This window comes from Lycium barbarum, chromosome 11 (genome assembly GCF_019175385.1).
Source record: "Lycium barbarum isolate Lr01 chromosome 11, ASM1917538v2, whole genome shotgun sequence".
Classification (NCBI taxonomy): Eukaryota; Viridiplantae; Streptophyta; class Magnoliopsida; order Solanales; family Solanaceae; genus Lycium; species Lycium barbarum.
Genome location: NC_083347.1, coordinates 110,893,338 through 110,908,107, shown reverse-complemented (window position 1 = coordinate 110,908,107; position 14,770 = coordinate 110,893,338). Strand labels below are relative to the sequence as shown.

The 14,770-nt window shown below is 31.8% G+C and overlaps 1 protein-coding gene, 1 non-coding gene and 1 pseudogene across 2 annotated transcripts; all 3 read left to right on the top strand.

Annotated features, from left to right (window-relative positions):
• The first annotated feature begins 327 nt into the window (after positions 1–327).
• On the top strand, positions 328–2,344 carry LOC132618292 (uncharacterized). Its single transcript, XM_060333361.1, has 2 exons — positions 328–885; positions 2,061–2,344. The coding sequence occupies exons 1-2, from the start codon at positions 536–538 to the stop codon at positions 2,191–2,193; spliced, it is 483 nt and encodes a 160-aa protein (XP_060189344.1). The 5' UTR covers positions 328–535; the 3' UTR covers positions 2,194–2,344.
• Positions 2,345–3,730: 1,386 nt separating this feature from the next.
• Positions 3,731–6,918, top strand: LOC132618240 (protein LIKE COV 3-like; annotated as a pseudogene).
• A 6,258-nt stretch (positions 6,919–13,176) lies between these two features.
• TRNAE-UUC (transfer RNA glutamic acid (anticodon UUC)) lies at positions 13,177–13,248 on the top strand. Its single transcript has one exon. It is a non-coding gene; the product is annotated as a tRNA-Glu (tRNA).
• Positions 13,249–14,770: the final 1,522 nt, after the last annotated feature.

Sequence of the window (14,770 nt, the reverse complement as noted above, 5' to 3'; positions counted from 1 at the left end):
ATTAGACAATTATTAGATAATATCTTGTTAAGTTAAGCTGGAATTAATGTTTTATTTATGCGAGTTAAAATGTGGAATAAGAATACATGTACTGATAATATGAAGATCAAAGTACTTAAAGACAGATAGATCTTTAAAATAAGTAATTCGGAAGTACATAACATTCTTTCATTCTTTGTATTATTATTCCATATATGACAATTGTTCCTATATTTTTATTTTTCATCGCATAATTATCTTTTCATTATTGTTCACCACCATAACTAATCTCTAAATTATAATTTCGCATAGCTAGCATATGAATCAAACCACACCTCAGGATATATTGGTCTAGTCCGCTCTACTTTTTATTTCTTTAATAAATTTCCAATAAAAAAGAAGAGCACGTACAGTACAGATACTACGTACCATATTAAGTCAAAGATGCAAAACACAAACTAGCTAGTTTGTTGCCAACCACTTTAAACAATATAACATTTTTCCATTACACAAACAAGTTCAATTGTAGAACAAGCAACAAGCTTAAAGATTAAACATGGATTTGATCAACTTGAAGCTGGAGAGATCAAAATCGTCGATCCGAAAGCTAGGAAGAAGTAGAAGCACGTTATTAGCCTCAGAGTTAATTCCTTGTGGAATTTCTAGAGATACTACTTATGAGAGACTTTCAAAGTCTATGAGAAATGTTGAAATTGTTGATGAGGACACCTCCATAATAAGCCACAAGAGGAAGAAGAATAAAGCATGGGTATTTCTCATGAGGGTATTTTCTTTCAAGAAAACGATAGGGGATGAAAATATCAGTGAAAAAGTTGTTGATGCTGGGGAAAAGTCGATGGAAGTGATGGCTGGGATTAACAAGGAGAAGATGCAGTCTTCATCCTGGTGAGATTAATATTTTATTTCAGTACGTTTAGTTACACTTTCTGTCTCAATTGAGGTGGCATTTATTCGTTTCTTCAGATTCAAACTATAACTTTGATCTGCATCTTATTTTTTTCATCATATTGACATGAGAAGAATTGCAACTTATAATATTTATCGATAGTGTTTTGAATATCTAAATTTAATTTTGAAATATTGAGTTGATCTAATTCAATTTAGCTTAAAAAATTAGTCAAATTGACGCTCAATAGAAACAGAAAGTGTCGCATAAATTGGGACGAAGGGAGTATTTGTATTTGTTTTCCTTCTTCCAACTACCTAGAAAAAAGAGAAAGAAACCAAAAATACACATCAAATTAATCAAATAAAAAAGAAGTTACTTCCTCTGTTCCAATTATGCGAGATGTGTTTGGCATGAAGCTTAAGAGAGAAAGAAATACTTTTTGAAACATATCATGTAATTAAGAGTAAAATCGGAAATTTTATTTTACATATAGCAAAATGTCATTCTTTTTTAGATAATAAATTTAAAAGTGTGTGCTGTAAAATGAAACAAAGGGAGTAAATGATAATCTTCCGATACTTTATATCTGCCGTTTGATGTTTTAATCCACCGATTAAGAAAATTATTCCATAGCATTAATCCCAAGAGTATTTGGATAATAACCCCTACATTGTATCTCTTCATTAGATGAGTAATTAATAGTAACTAATTACTACTATATGCTTCTTGGAGTCACAAGGGGAAATTGGAAAAAAAATGTATTAGTACCTTTTTAGTTTTCTAAAACAACAAATATATTGATTCTTTTTTTTTTTTAATTAAAGTGATCCATCTAAAAAGACCGGACGGAGTGTTATAAGTTCTGAGAATTCGCCTAAATTTCTCAACCACTTTATTTTCTTACTTTTGAGAATAGCCTAAGTTTCTTTTACTAAATCGATCATACCTTGCAAATCATTTCAAGGTAGTCTTTAGGATTCGCATGTATTTTTGAAATTATAGTTTAGAACATATTTACAAAATTTTCAGCACTTTTAACATATATATCATCAATGTGCCATGTTAAAAAATACTAGGTTCATTTGAACCCCGTTTAAAATATGTTCCATCCGGTTACAATATTAAATATTAGGTTCATGTTGTAAGCACAAAATTGAAACTTTATGTGCAGGGAAAGAGCAGGTGAGACAATTACACAAAAGCCAGGTGATCAAGTGTTGGTGGTGGAAAAGAAGAAAATAAGGCAGCCTACATTTCTTCCTGATCCTTACAGACGATGGCCTGTTCAAGGATGGCGATATTGAAGACTAAAATTGATAATACCCATAGTAATGTTTACATTTATTTTAAGCAGTTTAGTTCCTCCATCTCCTCCTATTTGATTATGTTGTCTCATCTCTTTTGTTTGAAATAAAAATTTGAGTAATTTACACTAGTCATCTAAAAGGTTCTATATGCATTTGTTCATGATAAGTGTTATTCGAAATTAATCCATAATATAAGGTAGATTATGAGCCTGTTTGGATGGGCTTAAAATAAGCAACTTATAAGCTGGAAACAGCTTATAAGCCAAAAAAAAAAAAAAATTGGGGTAGACTAACTTTTTTTTTTTTTTGGGCTTATAATAAGTTGTTTTCAACTTATAAGCTACTTTAATTAAGCAAAGCCAAACGGGCCCAATTATTTTTTGAGGCTTATTTTATGCACAAAATGACTTTAAGCTGGTTAGCCAAACACTCAAAAAAACTGAAAACAATTTATAAGTCAATCCAAACGGACTCTATATGTTATAAGTTATAACAACATATGGCTCCCTTGTAAATTGATTTGCAAATGGAGCAAACATTGTGCCTCCTCTCAGTTAAATGTTCCCGTTGTTGCATGATATACTCTCTCTCCGAATTTATGTGGTACGCTTTTATTTTTAGTCTATTCAAAAAAGAATGTCACATTTCTATAATTAAAAATAACTTAACTTTAAAATTGTCTTTTTACCCTTAATAAAACGATTTATAGCCACACAAATGTCTAAGGTTTATTTTAGACTACAAATTTCAAAAATCTTTCTTTTTTTCTTAAATTTTGTGTCAAATCAAATGATGTCACGTAAATTGAGACGGAGGGAATAGAAAAGTGCATAGAAAATAGAGCAGTGACGATCATTACACAAATTTGTGAGAAGAAAAAATATTGTAACAGTTGTTAGGTATCTTTCGTAAAGGTGGCAAAGATTATAGAGGCCTTTTTATAGTCAGTAACAGCACTTTAAAAACTTGACTCGTTGTAGCACGAAGATCGAATTTTCTAGTAATACTGAAAAGGGTCAAAAATATATCTAGGGTATGAAAAATGGCTTATAAATACTCTACATTTATATATTGGTCTAAAAATATCCAATCAAGTTTTTTTGTTCAAGAATATCCCTTAAACTAACACCGTCACCTTTTCCAATTTTAAAAAGTCACGATGATTAACCACAAATATTATTTAATTTAAAAATTAACCCACCCACTTTTAAACCCAAACTCGTTGATCCGACCGGTTTCTATTATGATTGGCCACATTTTTAGAATATCTAAATTTGGTTAAACCTAGTACTATAAGAATTTAGCTACGTTAAAAAGTAAATTTGAAATGTCAAGCAAAATCTTAATCCTGCATTAATATTTGTTTGGTCAAAAAATAAGGAACAATAATCCCTACAAGAATTACTAATATTTATTAAATTAAAGTTAGAATTGCCAATTTCCCAATACATTTTCCTTTATTTTTCCATTAGGACGAAATATTCAATAACTGCATTTTTCTTATGCTCAGAATTTGTATTAACAGTCCCAATTACTTCCAGTTCCTTGAGGGAAGAGATCATGGGAAGATCAGAGAAGGATAGAGATCTGGAACGTCTGATTCCGGTGGGAACCTTAGCGTTAGATGTAACAAAGATCAACGGCTCTGAATCTTCTGATCAATCTCCCTCACCTTCTTCGCCCTTCTCTCATCACTCCGCCAAAGAGGTCTTTTTTCTCTCTCTATCACCATAGACAGATTCATGATTTAAATTTTGTATGTTTAATTGTCAAGGTTTTAGCATTGAACGCATAACATATTTAAGATTATGGATTCAGATATACCATTTATTACAATTTTAATAAATCTTTCGTATAAATGTATGTTCAACATTGAAAATACTGAATTTAGATGAACCGGCACCAAAACTCTACATCCGCCCGTGTATATCACATTATATATGTGAGAAGCTTAGGTTGCATGAGAAATTGTAGGGTTTCACTTTTAGAGGCAAATCTACTATTTAAATATTAAACTCAATGAGTTCAGACTTTGTGATTTTTAGCACTAAACCGATTGTATCTTTAAAATTATAGATTCAGAATTTAATATATATTAAAATTTTAGTAGTATTATCTTTATAATTATGCTTATACTATATGTAAAAAATATTGATTTCGGTTGAACATACAACAATAACAACATACCGAGTGAAATCCCATAATGTGGGGATTTTAGCCTCCGCTAGTTGCTAGAGGAGACTAAAACCCTCGCGAATTGGAACATTCAATCTCCGTAAATTACCCAGTTTTTTGTAGTGGCAGACCTTACCTCTACCTCGGAAGGTAAAAAAACTATGTAGTTAGAAAACTATAGAACTAGCTTGGGATGGGGGACAAAGAAAAAAGGAAGGAGCACTTGAATTAACATATATCACTGTTAATAGGATTTGACTTATAGACACGGTTGTTTAACCTGTTATAATTATCTTGCTTTTCAGGTTACTAGTTTTACTTTTTTATGAATGACTATTTGTAGTTATTTTTTAGGTGAGCAATAATGTTAAGTATAGAAGCTAATAATAAATTGGGTGATTGCTTTTTCTTCATTGTGCTGAACTCTAACATGTTGTCAATTGGTTTTCTACTAAATTTGTGTTTAGTTAAATTTGTGTTTAGTTTTCACTTTTGTAGGCGTTTGGCAAAGATATTCACAGCTGGGTAACAAAAAAGTTTATGAGCGGATGGTTAGTTTCCTTTTTCTCTTAAGAAATATCTCTATATTTTTTGTTTTGTTGCTCTTCATAGAAAATGTAACATACATTTGGAACGTGCAATTTTGAGTTTGAGATTAAAGTAATTTTAACATTGTTTTGCAGTGTCATTTTATTTCCCATAGCCATAACTTTCTACCTCACTTGGAAGCTCATTAATTTTGTGGATGGCTTCTTTTCTCCAATCTATATTCATCTTGGAATCGATGTATTCGGTAAGTATTAATTTCCTATCCTTTTTTGTACATTGCGCACGCACACAGTACTTGCGCCCTCTCCATTCTAATTATATGACATACTTTAAGAAAGAAAGAAAGAAAGAAAGAAAAGACTTCTGAAATGTATGGTCATAATCTTGTCATAACATTTGTATATGGCTATAAAAATTTCTCATTAAAGGTAAAATGAGAAGCTTAAAGTTAAATTTCTTCCGAATATATATAAATATCTTTTTTCCTCTACTAATTGATAAGAAAATAGTGACACATACATTTGTACAGAGGGAGTACTTGTTTTGAGGGGGAAAAAGGTCATGTTGATTGTTGAATAGTTTTTTTTTATGTTTTATGAACAAGTAGTTTGTCATGACAATTTCTAACATTCACAGGACTTGGATTTGTGACATCCTTAATTTTCATATTATTGGTTGGAGTGTCCATGTCCTCATGGTTAGGTGCTTCTCTTCTTAGTTTAGGAGAAATTCATCAAAAAAATGCCCCTAATGAGTTATATATACACTGCTTCCAAGCAAATTAGTAGAGCAATTTCACCAGGTCATTCATTAACCTTTTCTAATCGAAAATTGATTCTCAACATTCTAAATACTGTACTAAACAAAATTTAGCATATGAATTGTTTCAGATGAGGATACACATGCCTTTAAAGAAGTGGCCATTATAAGGCATCCGCGCCTTGGAGAATACGCATTTGGCTTCATTACTTCAATCATTATTCTTCGTAAGAGCACAGGTGCCGAGGAACTCTGTTGTGTTTACGTGCCTACTAATCACCTTTACCTTGGAGATGTATTCCTTCTCAATTCTAAGGACATTATGAGGCCAAATCTCTCTGTTAGAGAGGGAATAGGTAAGAGCTTAAACTTCAGCTTTCACAGGCATTCACGTGTGTTTGGTACAACACAAGTCACTTTCATGGAAATTAGAAAACATTTTCCTTCAAAATATTTTTTCGGAAAAAAACATTTGTTAAAGATTAGTTACTAATATATTAGCAAGTCGGAGGGCGTTTTGATGAAACATTTTGAGTGCTACAGATTATTAATAACGTTGAAGTGTTATAGCCCGAGCAAGTAATAGGAAGTTGAAAGTAAAAATAATCGCAAGGAAGATGACTTTTGTATTCATTCTCCTTTTGATGGAAAATGTTTTATGGTAATCAAACACCAGAAAATGACTTTCTCATAGAAAATATTTTTTTCTAAAAAATGACCTCTGTCGTACCAAACATTTACGACTCCCTCCCCAGGGGCCAGGATGATATAGTGGCTAACTTTAATTTTAAATGTTACAGAAATTGTCATCTCAGGAGGCATGTCTGTACCCAAAATATTGACTATAGTGGATGCACAATCCATTCTATCTCCCAGAGTTGGAAAATTTGCCGTTCCTCAAGTTTGATGATCATAATGTTTGATCTTAAATCACTCCATGACAAATACTGGAATTGATGAAGATGGACTTGACCAGTAAAATATTGGATGTAGGCTACCTTGAGTTACTGTTGATATTATTCAATAGATAGTCTACTCATCAGAGGCGGAGCTAGAATTTGAAGCTTATGAATTCCGGATTTTAGCTCTTTTACGTTGTTGTGTTCTTAATTAATAATTTGTACATATTCAATGGATTTCTTAATGCAAATACAGTTAAAGTTACTGTGTTCGGCCGAACGCACAAAATGCACAAAGTAGCTTGGCCCCTGCTGCCAGTGGATAATTCTTGTAGCTCTGCTTTCCCTGACACCCTTGTGAACACTGGTAAATGTGGAAATTTTTTGATTTGTTACACGAGCTAGCCTGTGAATGAGTAAGAAATATAACACACTGATTATATAGTGTGAGCTGCAGTATATTTTGAACTGAAAGCTTAACTTATAGATACAATGCTCGTATTAGGATTTTGTTTGCTATATCTTGTCCCTTCCTTCAAATAATTCCTTTAATAATATTGAATTGTGACGGTTACATTTCTTTTGAGCCAAGGGTCTGCTTGAAACAGCAATATGAACAGTAGGATTCGTATAGTCGAGTTCAACTTACTCGAGATTGAGGTGTAATTGTTGTTGTTGTGATTATTGTTTGTTTGTTATACTGATGATGTAATTTCATTGGTGCCAATTAACTATACTACAAGTTTAACAAGTTTTGCCCCATGAGCAACACTTTTGACTTTTGACTTTGAAGGTTTGACCATAAGACAAGCGGGATTAAAAGTTCAAGACCACTCATTTCCAAGTTCATTAATTTGGTTTAATTTCCTGAAGGCTTCGCCCTTGTATTCAAGAATATTATGCATGATACTAATAAATTTAGCCGCGCATCGCGCGGTTGTAAAACTTCCTTAAATCTATAATACTATTAAATTTCAGTTATCTAAATATTAAATAATCACAAAGTATAACTTCTAAAACTTGAAGTAAGTTATCATTAGTTTGTCTTTCAAAAGATAAATTTTAAAAAAGTGTTAAATCAATGTGTATTTTGGATGCGCAAAACAATGGCCACTAAATTACATGTTCATTCACATTTCAAGGGAATGAAAAGTGCAAAGACCAGAACCCGATGATTACTCATATGATTTCGCGATGTCAATTGTCGATCCCTTTATGATTTGCCTCAAAATTACCAATCAGTTCTGTTGTTTTGCATCTCATTATTTTGTACTTTATTCCGTTTTCAATATAGCTTATAATGATGATTAACTTTCACGGTTCTCAAACTATAAGTTGATATCGAGCAGAATATACATTCAGCTACACTGTAATAGAAGTCCATATAATAAAAGTAAGTGATTTATTATAAGTTTACGTTGTACTGAAACAACCTCTTGTGAAACTGCAGGGTAAGGTTGGGACACAATAGACCCTTTTATGGTTTGGCCCTTCCCCGATTTCGCGCATAGCAAAGGCTTAGTGCACTAAGCTGACCTATATATATTGGGTATAATCAAGCAGATAAAAATAATAAGAAGATGAAAAAGTTAAATAGAGGGGTAATATAGTGTGAGATTCTGATTACTGTGGATGATCTTATTAGTCTAATTGTTGGTTACCTGGACTTTCACCTTATTGGTCAGGAGTTGATTCTCTTGTAATTCCCTCACTTATTTTCCTTTCGTCTCTCCCTTATATTTACATAAAAATAAAAAAAGATTTCTATCTTTGTCAACAACCAAAAAAAGAAAAGAAAAAGAAAAGATAAGATGTAAATTAGAACAAGAATCAAGGAATAACTACATATAGTTTTTGTTTGCTAAATAAAATATTAAAGAACCTAAATTAGTAGAGCAATCAAGTAAAGCTAATGCAAAAAGGATTTTATTGGTTTCTCAGAACAAATCTAATCAATAAATTATCATTCTAAAAAAAAAATCATACAGTAGAATAAAATTATGAATTTAGAGACTGTTCAAAATTACCTTAGATGAAATGCATTCAACATTGAGGTAGATGGTACCAAGTGTACCAAGCTCCTCGATGGAAATGGCATAGCGCGAATCACCAAAATTTCAAATATTGAGTAAGAAATTATGGGACGTAAGAATGTAAACTTTTCAACAAAAACATTGACAAACCTTTGCCCGTAAAGTAATGGTTCCATTTGAATTTTCTGTGAAAATAACACAGAAATAAGGTCAAAGATATATTCACTAACACATGAATCTCATAAAAAAAATTGTTACTGTGAAAAGTAAAACAGAAAAATGGTACAATGGACCTCATCATGCTGGAGAATTTCCTAATGCACGTTGAAGCTAAATGGATGATCATAAATCACAATTCACATATGAATAGCTCGGTAGTATGAGAGAAAGGTTGGTTCTTGTCCTTTTATCTCATATCTTTAGTATATTAATACACATTAATAAAAAAAAAAATTAAAGGGAAGCAAGAAGGCCCATAACGTTTTTTTATGGAAAACTCACGCAAATACAATTTTTTTAAATGGTAATTAAAAAGATTACAACTACTTTATAAAAATTGCATAAATACAACTTATTCAAAAATTTAACTTTTTAATTACAAAAATACAACTTCTTACATTCCTAAAATATCAGTAATACTCAATTTTAAGAGTTACTACCATTAATACATATATTCACTTTTTACTTTCTCTTTCTTTCAAACCGTTTTAAAAATATTTTTTGTTTCATTTCCTCCTCTTTATTCTTCTTTTTTTATTTTCACTTGATGAATGCAATTTTTTTTTTTTGTGACTTAAAGAAATTTATTTAAATATATTAATATTAAGAAAAGTACATGAAAAGATATGGTATATGGTATAATAAAGTACATCAAAATATACCTGATATGGTATGTGTTATATGGTATATGAAAATATACCTCATATAGTATATGGTATATGGAGATATTGTATATGGTATAAGAAAAGTACATGAAAATATACCTGGATATGATATATGGTATATAATATATCGATGCACTCATGCACATATATGCATAAATATAGTATGTAGTATATTATTTTTAATATATGTTATATTAACACTATCTATGTTTGAAGGCTAAGTTCAGGGGAAAGTGAAAAAACCTTCAAAAGACGACTTAAAGGTACATGTTTAGTATATATGGTATATGTATATTGTTTATGTCAAGTATACTTAATATTGTTGCCTTCATCATATTATTAATGGTAGGTAGGAAAAGAGAATTTGTAGGGACAAATAAAGGGAAAAATATAACCTGTATAAATTGGTTACCATATTTATACTAAATTGACCATATATAAAGATTTATGTCAATTATACTTAATATTATTTCTTTCATCATATTATTAATTCTATTATTAATGATAGGTAGGAAAGAAGAATTTGTGAGGACAAATAAAGGAAAAAATATAACCTGTATAAATTGGTTACCATATTTATACTAAATTGACCATATCTAAAAATTTATGTATATTATTTATGTCACTTATACTTAATATTATTGCCTTCATCATATTATTAATTCTATTATTAATGCAAGGTAGGAAAGGAGAATTTGTAGGGACAAATTAAGGAAAAAATATAACCTGTATAAATTTGTTACCATATTTATACTAAATTGACCATATCTAAAGATTTTTCCTTTTGTCATTTATAGGGTAGATTTTGTAAATTAAAAAAATAGTTGTAGGTACTTTAAATAGTTGTGTATTTACTATTATTTTTGTAAGTTTCCCTTTTTTTATCTCCTACCCTTTGCACATTACTATACACACTAATAAAAAATTAATTAAACATAATGTTTAGGGAATTTAATAGAAATTATAATCTTTGATTAGCTCTCGCATTACAAAGAATTAAGACAATAATTTCACTTTCCAAATTATGAATACCACATCAATATATAGTTAACGTTTTCTTTGCGGATGAATGTTTAGCTATCTTTACAGATAAATGAGCATTTAATTGCAATAACTACTCTTTTTATGCTTGTATTGAATTATGGGTTTTCTCCAATGAATATATTAGATTTTTTTAATAAAACAAAATGAGGTAAAAGCTTAAAAAATTGACAAAAAAGATAAATAGCAATGGTGGCCATAAAGAGGTGTCACATCACCTTGTCTATGCCTAGCTTTATATTATATATAGAGATTAATAGAAACATATGAGTCAAAAGTTTCAAACGGAAAGTGCAATTTCATATTAATTGGTAGCATTAATCAAAACAAAGGACACGGCTAGACTAAAAGACAAACTTGAAAAGACCAAATCAATAACTTGGTACATAGTCAGCAACAATAGCGATTAGCCAATAACAACATCTTAGATCCTATGCTCAAGTTTATCAGCTTTGCAGAGAGGATTTTCCTTAACCAAAATCGCACGGCCTATAGACTTGAAATCGAACATGCATGCATGTTCCTCTGGATACCTATGACTCCTGCAAAAAATTTCACCACACTTACAACTGAACCCTATTAATCCCACTTTCTTCTTGCAAACAATGCATCTCTGTGTTTTCGTCTTCATTGTCGACAAATCATCTTTTACTGTTTTAATAGTAAGAGAAGATATCTTTTCAGGTAAAGCTAAAGCATCCTTGGCGGCTTGTTCTTTCAAGAAAGCTTTGTAGCATTGAGAACAAAGATTGCGATTGCTTGGGGTTCCATAGAAGTCATAGTTCTTTTCCCTTTGAATGAAAAAGAAAATTATACACGATTTTGGTTTTTTCAAAATCTTTGGTTATAATGTGTTATTTTTCAACTTAGTAGTGGTAGTGATGGTGTAGCTAGTTAGTGAATGTGATGTTGTATTTGGTGTTATATATAGGGGGAATTGAAGCTTGTAATCCAAATAAAAATCAAATTAGGACTTTACTAATTTGATATCTCTTTCCGTATTCTGTTTGGATCTGGTTTGGGATATTAATATTTGGAAATCCATGTGCAAATCGGATTAAAGACTGGGAATAACATTTAATGCTTGGAACATTACTGGGAGTCCATTGTTTTAAGTTTCTTTTTTGTCAGTTTCAAAATAATATTCTGATTTACATTCTCTTTTCCAACGTCATTATTGGGTCTAATAGATGGAGTTTTTTTTTTTTTTTTCGATCTTTTCGTAGTGACTTGAAGTGTTTGTAATATTAGGAGAACTATGTGCCCTAAAATAATCATGAGAGCTTCTTCTTTTTTTTTTTTTTTTTTTTTTTTTTTTTTTTGTTTTTTGGTTGTTGCCCACCCGCTCTTTTTTTTTTTTTTTTTTTTTTTGGGCTGATTGTAATTGTATCAATATTTACCATTAGATTGAAAAAAACTAATTGTAATTAGGAAATTAAGATATATGGAGTATGGATTTCCATTCTGTTTGGATTTGGTTTGGGATATTAATATTTGGAAATCCTTGTGCTAAATCCGATTAAGACTGGGAGTTATAACTCGGAGCCCATTGTCCCTTGTGAACCCTTTTTTCTGTCTCAAATAATATTTTGATTTATAATTACTCCCTCTGTTTCAATTTAAGTGTTCTAGTTTGACTGATCACAACACTTAAAGAATAAAAGGAGACTTTGGATTCTTGTGGTTCTAAATTAAAAATGTATGTCATGTACTAAAATGTCCTTCAAATCTTGTGATTTTAAACTTGTCATGTATTTCCCTCAGCCTCAAATTATTTGTCGCTTTTTTCTTTTACACGCTCCTTAAGAAAGGTTTTAAACTTGTCATGCATTCCCTCCGTCTCAAATTATTTGTCGCTTTTTTCTTTTACCCGCTCCTTAAGAAATATTAATTATGGGGGAGTTTTGACTACTTTACCCTTATTTATGTCTAAGTTATAATCTCTCTCCATTAAATATTTATTCTATTTATGTCTGTCATTTACATTAATGACAAAATTCTATTAAGGGTAAAATGGAAAAAATGAATTAATTTTGCCTTGAAGTTCTAAAACGACAAATAATCTGAGACAATTATTTTTAGTAATCACGATAAATAATTTGAGACGGAGGGAGTAGGATATTTGAATTGCCAACTTATTAAATGTCGAAAGAGACATTCTTTTTGAAAAAGTTCAAAAAGAAAAGTAAAATACTTAAATTAGGACGAAGGGAGTAATAGATAGTGCCTCGGTCTTTGAATTGAAGTGTTTGTTAGAGCCCGTTTGGATTGACTTATAAGATGCTTATAAGTTGTTTTCAGCTATTTTGAGTGTTTGGCTGACCAGCTTAAAGTCATTTTATGCTTAAAATAAGTTCAAAAAAATAATTTGGCCCTTTTGACTTAGCTTATCTAAAGTAGCTTATAAAATGCAAACAACCCAACTTATTTTTTTTTTGTTTATAAACTGTTTATAGCTTATAAGCTGCTTAAAATAAGCCCATCCAAACAGGCTCTTAGTAATGTTAGGAGAACTATGTTCCCCAGGAAAAGAAAATGAGCTGATTGTAATTTACTATCGCTATATGGACTTCCACTCTGACCACCTATCCTTTCACTTACTCTATTAAAGAAAGCCTATGCTATTAAGGATATCAACCATCCGTTATCGTCCAGCGGTTAGGATATCTGGCTTTCACCCAGGAGACCCGGGTTCGATTCCCGGTAACGGAATGTTTTTTCCTTTCCTTTCATAATCACGAAATTACACAAATGCTTTGTGGACAACCTGATAATGTTTAGATTAATAGACCCCGTATGTATTTTTTACTTTTTACAAGTACCTCACAATAGTTGAATGATTAAAAGAAGGGAATAGGATCAAATTTACCCTTCAAGTATAGTTTATAGATTAAATTTAACCTCCATTAGAGTTAAGGGTCAAATTTGCCCCTCCCGTTAGCATACTTGTTAAAATTGCCCTTATTATGGATGGAAGTATGACTGAGACTCCTTGTCAGTCCACATAGGCGCCACGTGTATAAATAAATTTGTTTTTCCTTTAAATCTTAGTGTAAAAACATACCAATTAAATTTTGACATGTATTTTCTTTTTTTATCAAAAAAGAATACAATATATACCTAATCTTCTTCTCCATTATACCATCACTTTCCCTTCTTCTCCTCCGCCACTGTCATCGCCGTCCACCGCCCTCGACCATCGTTCACCGCCGCAGATTAATTTACTAAAAATAACCCATTACTTTCCGACTTTTCAGTAAGCATCATGGCTTTGAAATTTTAAAATGTGAAATAGCAAGGATGGAATTTTGCCTAAGCTTAATATAGTGTAGAATGGAAAGAAAAAAATGGAGCTTTATGAACAAGACAACAGAGTAGGGACCAGCTTTTGTTTGTCATACGGTGTCACCAAGCTTGCCACTACAAACCCTGGTAGTAGCTAGTGAAGCGTAACTGACTCATGTTACGTATAATTAGCCAATCAAGAGATAACAAGGAGTGTGGAACACTCATAGGAAATCTCAATTAGCTCATTGAAGGGGGATCCACTAACAGTGTGGATGAAGTACATTATAGATACCCATTTACAGATCCGGCCACGGCCTTCCGCCTTCACTTAGTTCTAGTTGACTCAACACTGATTTCTGATGTTTCAGCTTTTCATTAATGGTTTTTCACTATAGCAGGAGTCTAGATGGAGAAGTAATAGGTTTGGGTAAAAAATTAGAAAGTAATGGGTTTGGGTAAAAAAGTTGAAAAGTAATGGGTTATTTTTAGTAGATTAACCGGCAGCGGTGGACGACGGTAGAGGGCGGTGGACGGTGATGATAGTGGCAGAGGAAAAGAAGGGAAAGTGGTGGTTTACCCCTCTTTGGATGGTGGTTTCCCGTGGTTCATTAATGTATGGTTTTCTATGAAACCATGTTTGTTTCCATTGTTCTTAAAATTATGTGGTATGGTGTTGTAAAACTCGTGGTTCATTCCATGGTTATATAACCATGAAAAGTCCTAATTTTTGAAACTATGGATTTGGTGGTTTTTCCGTAGTTACGTATTTAATTTCTCCATTATACCCCACCCTCCACCATTCAACCCATCCCACCCCCACGCTACCACTCACCCCCACCCCTGCCCCACCCTACCACTCACCCCCACCTCCACCCCCACCGCCCGCCACTCACCCCCACCCCGCCCTACCACCCACCTCCACCCCAACTACCCCACTCCTCTACCA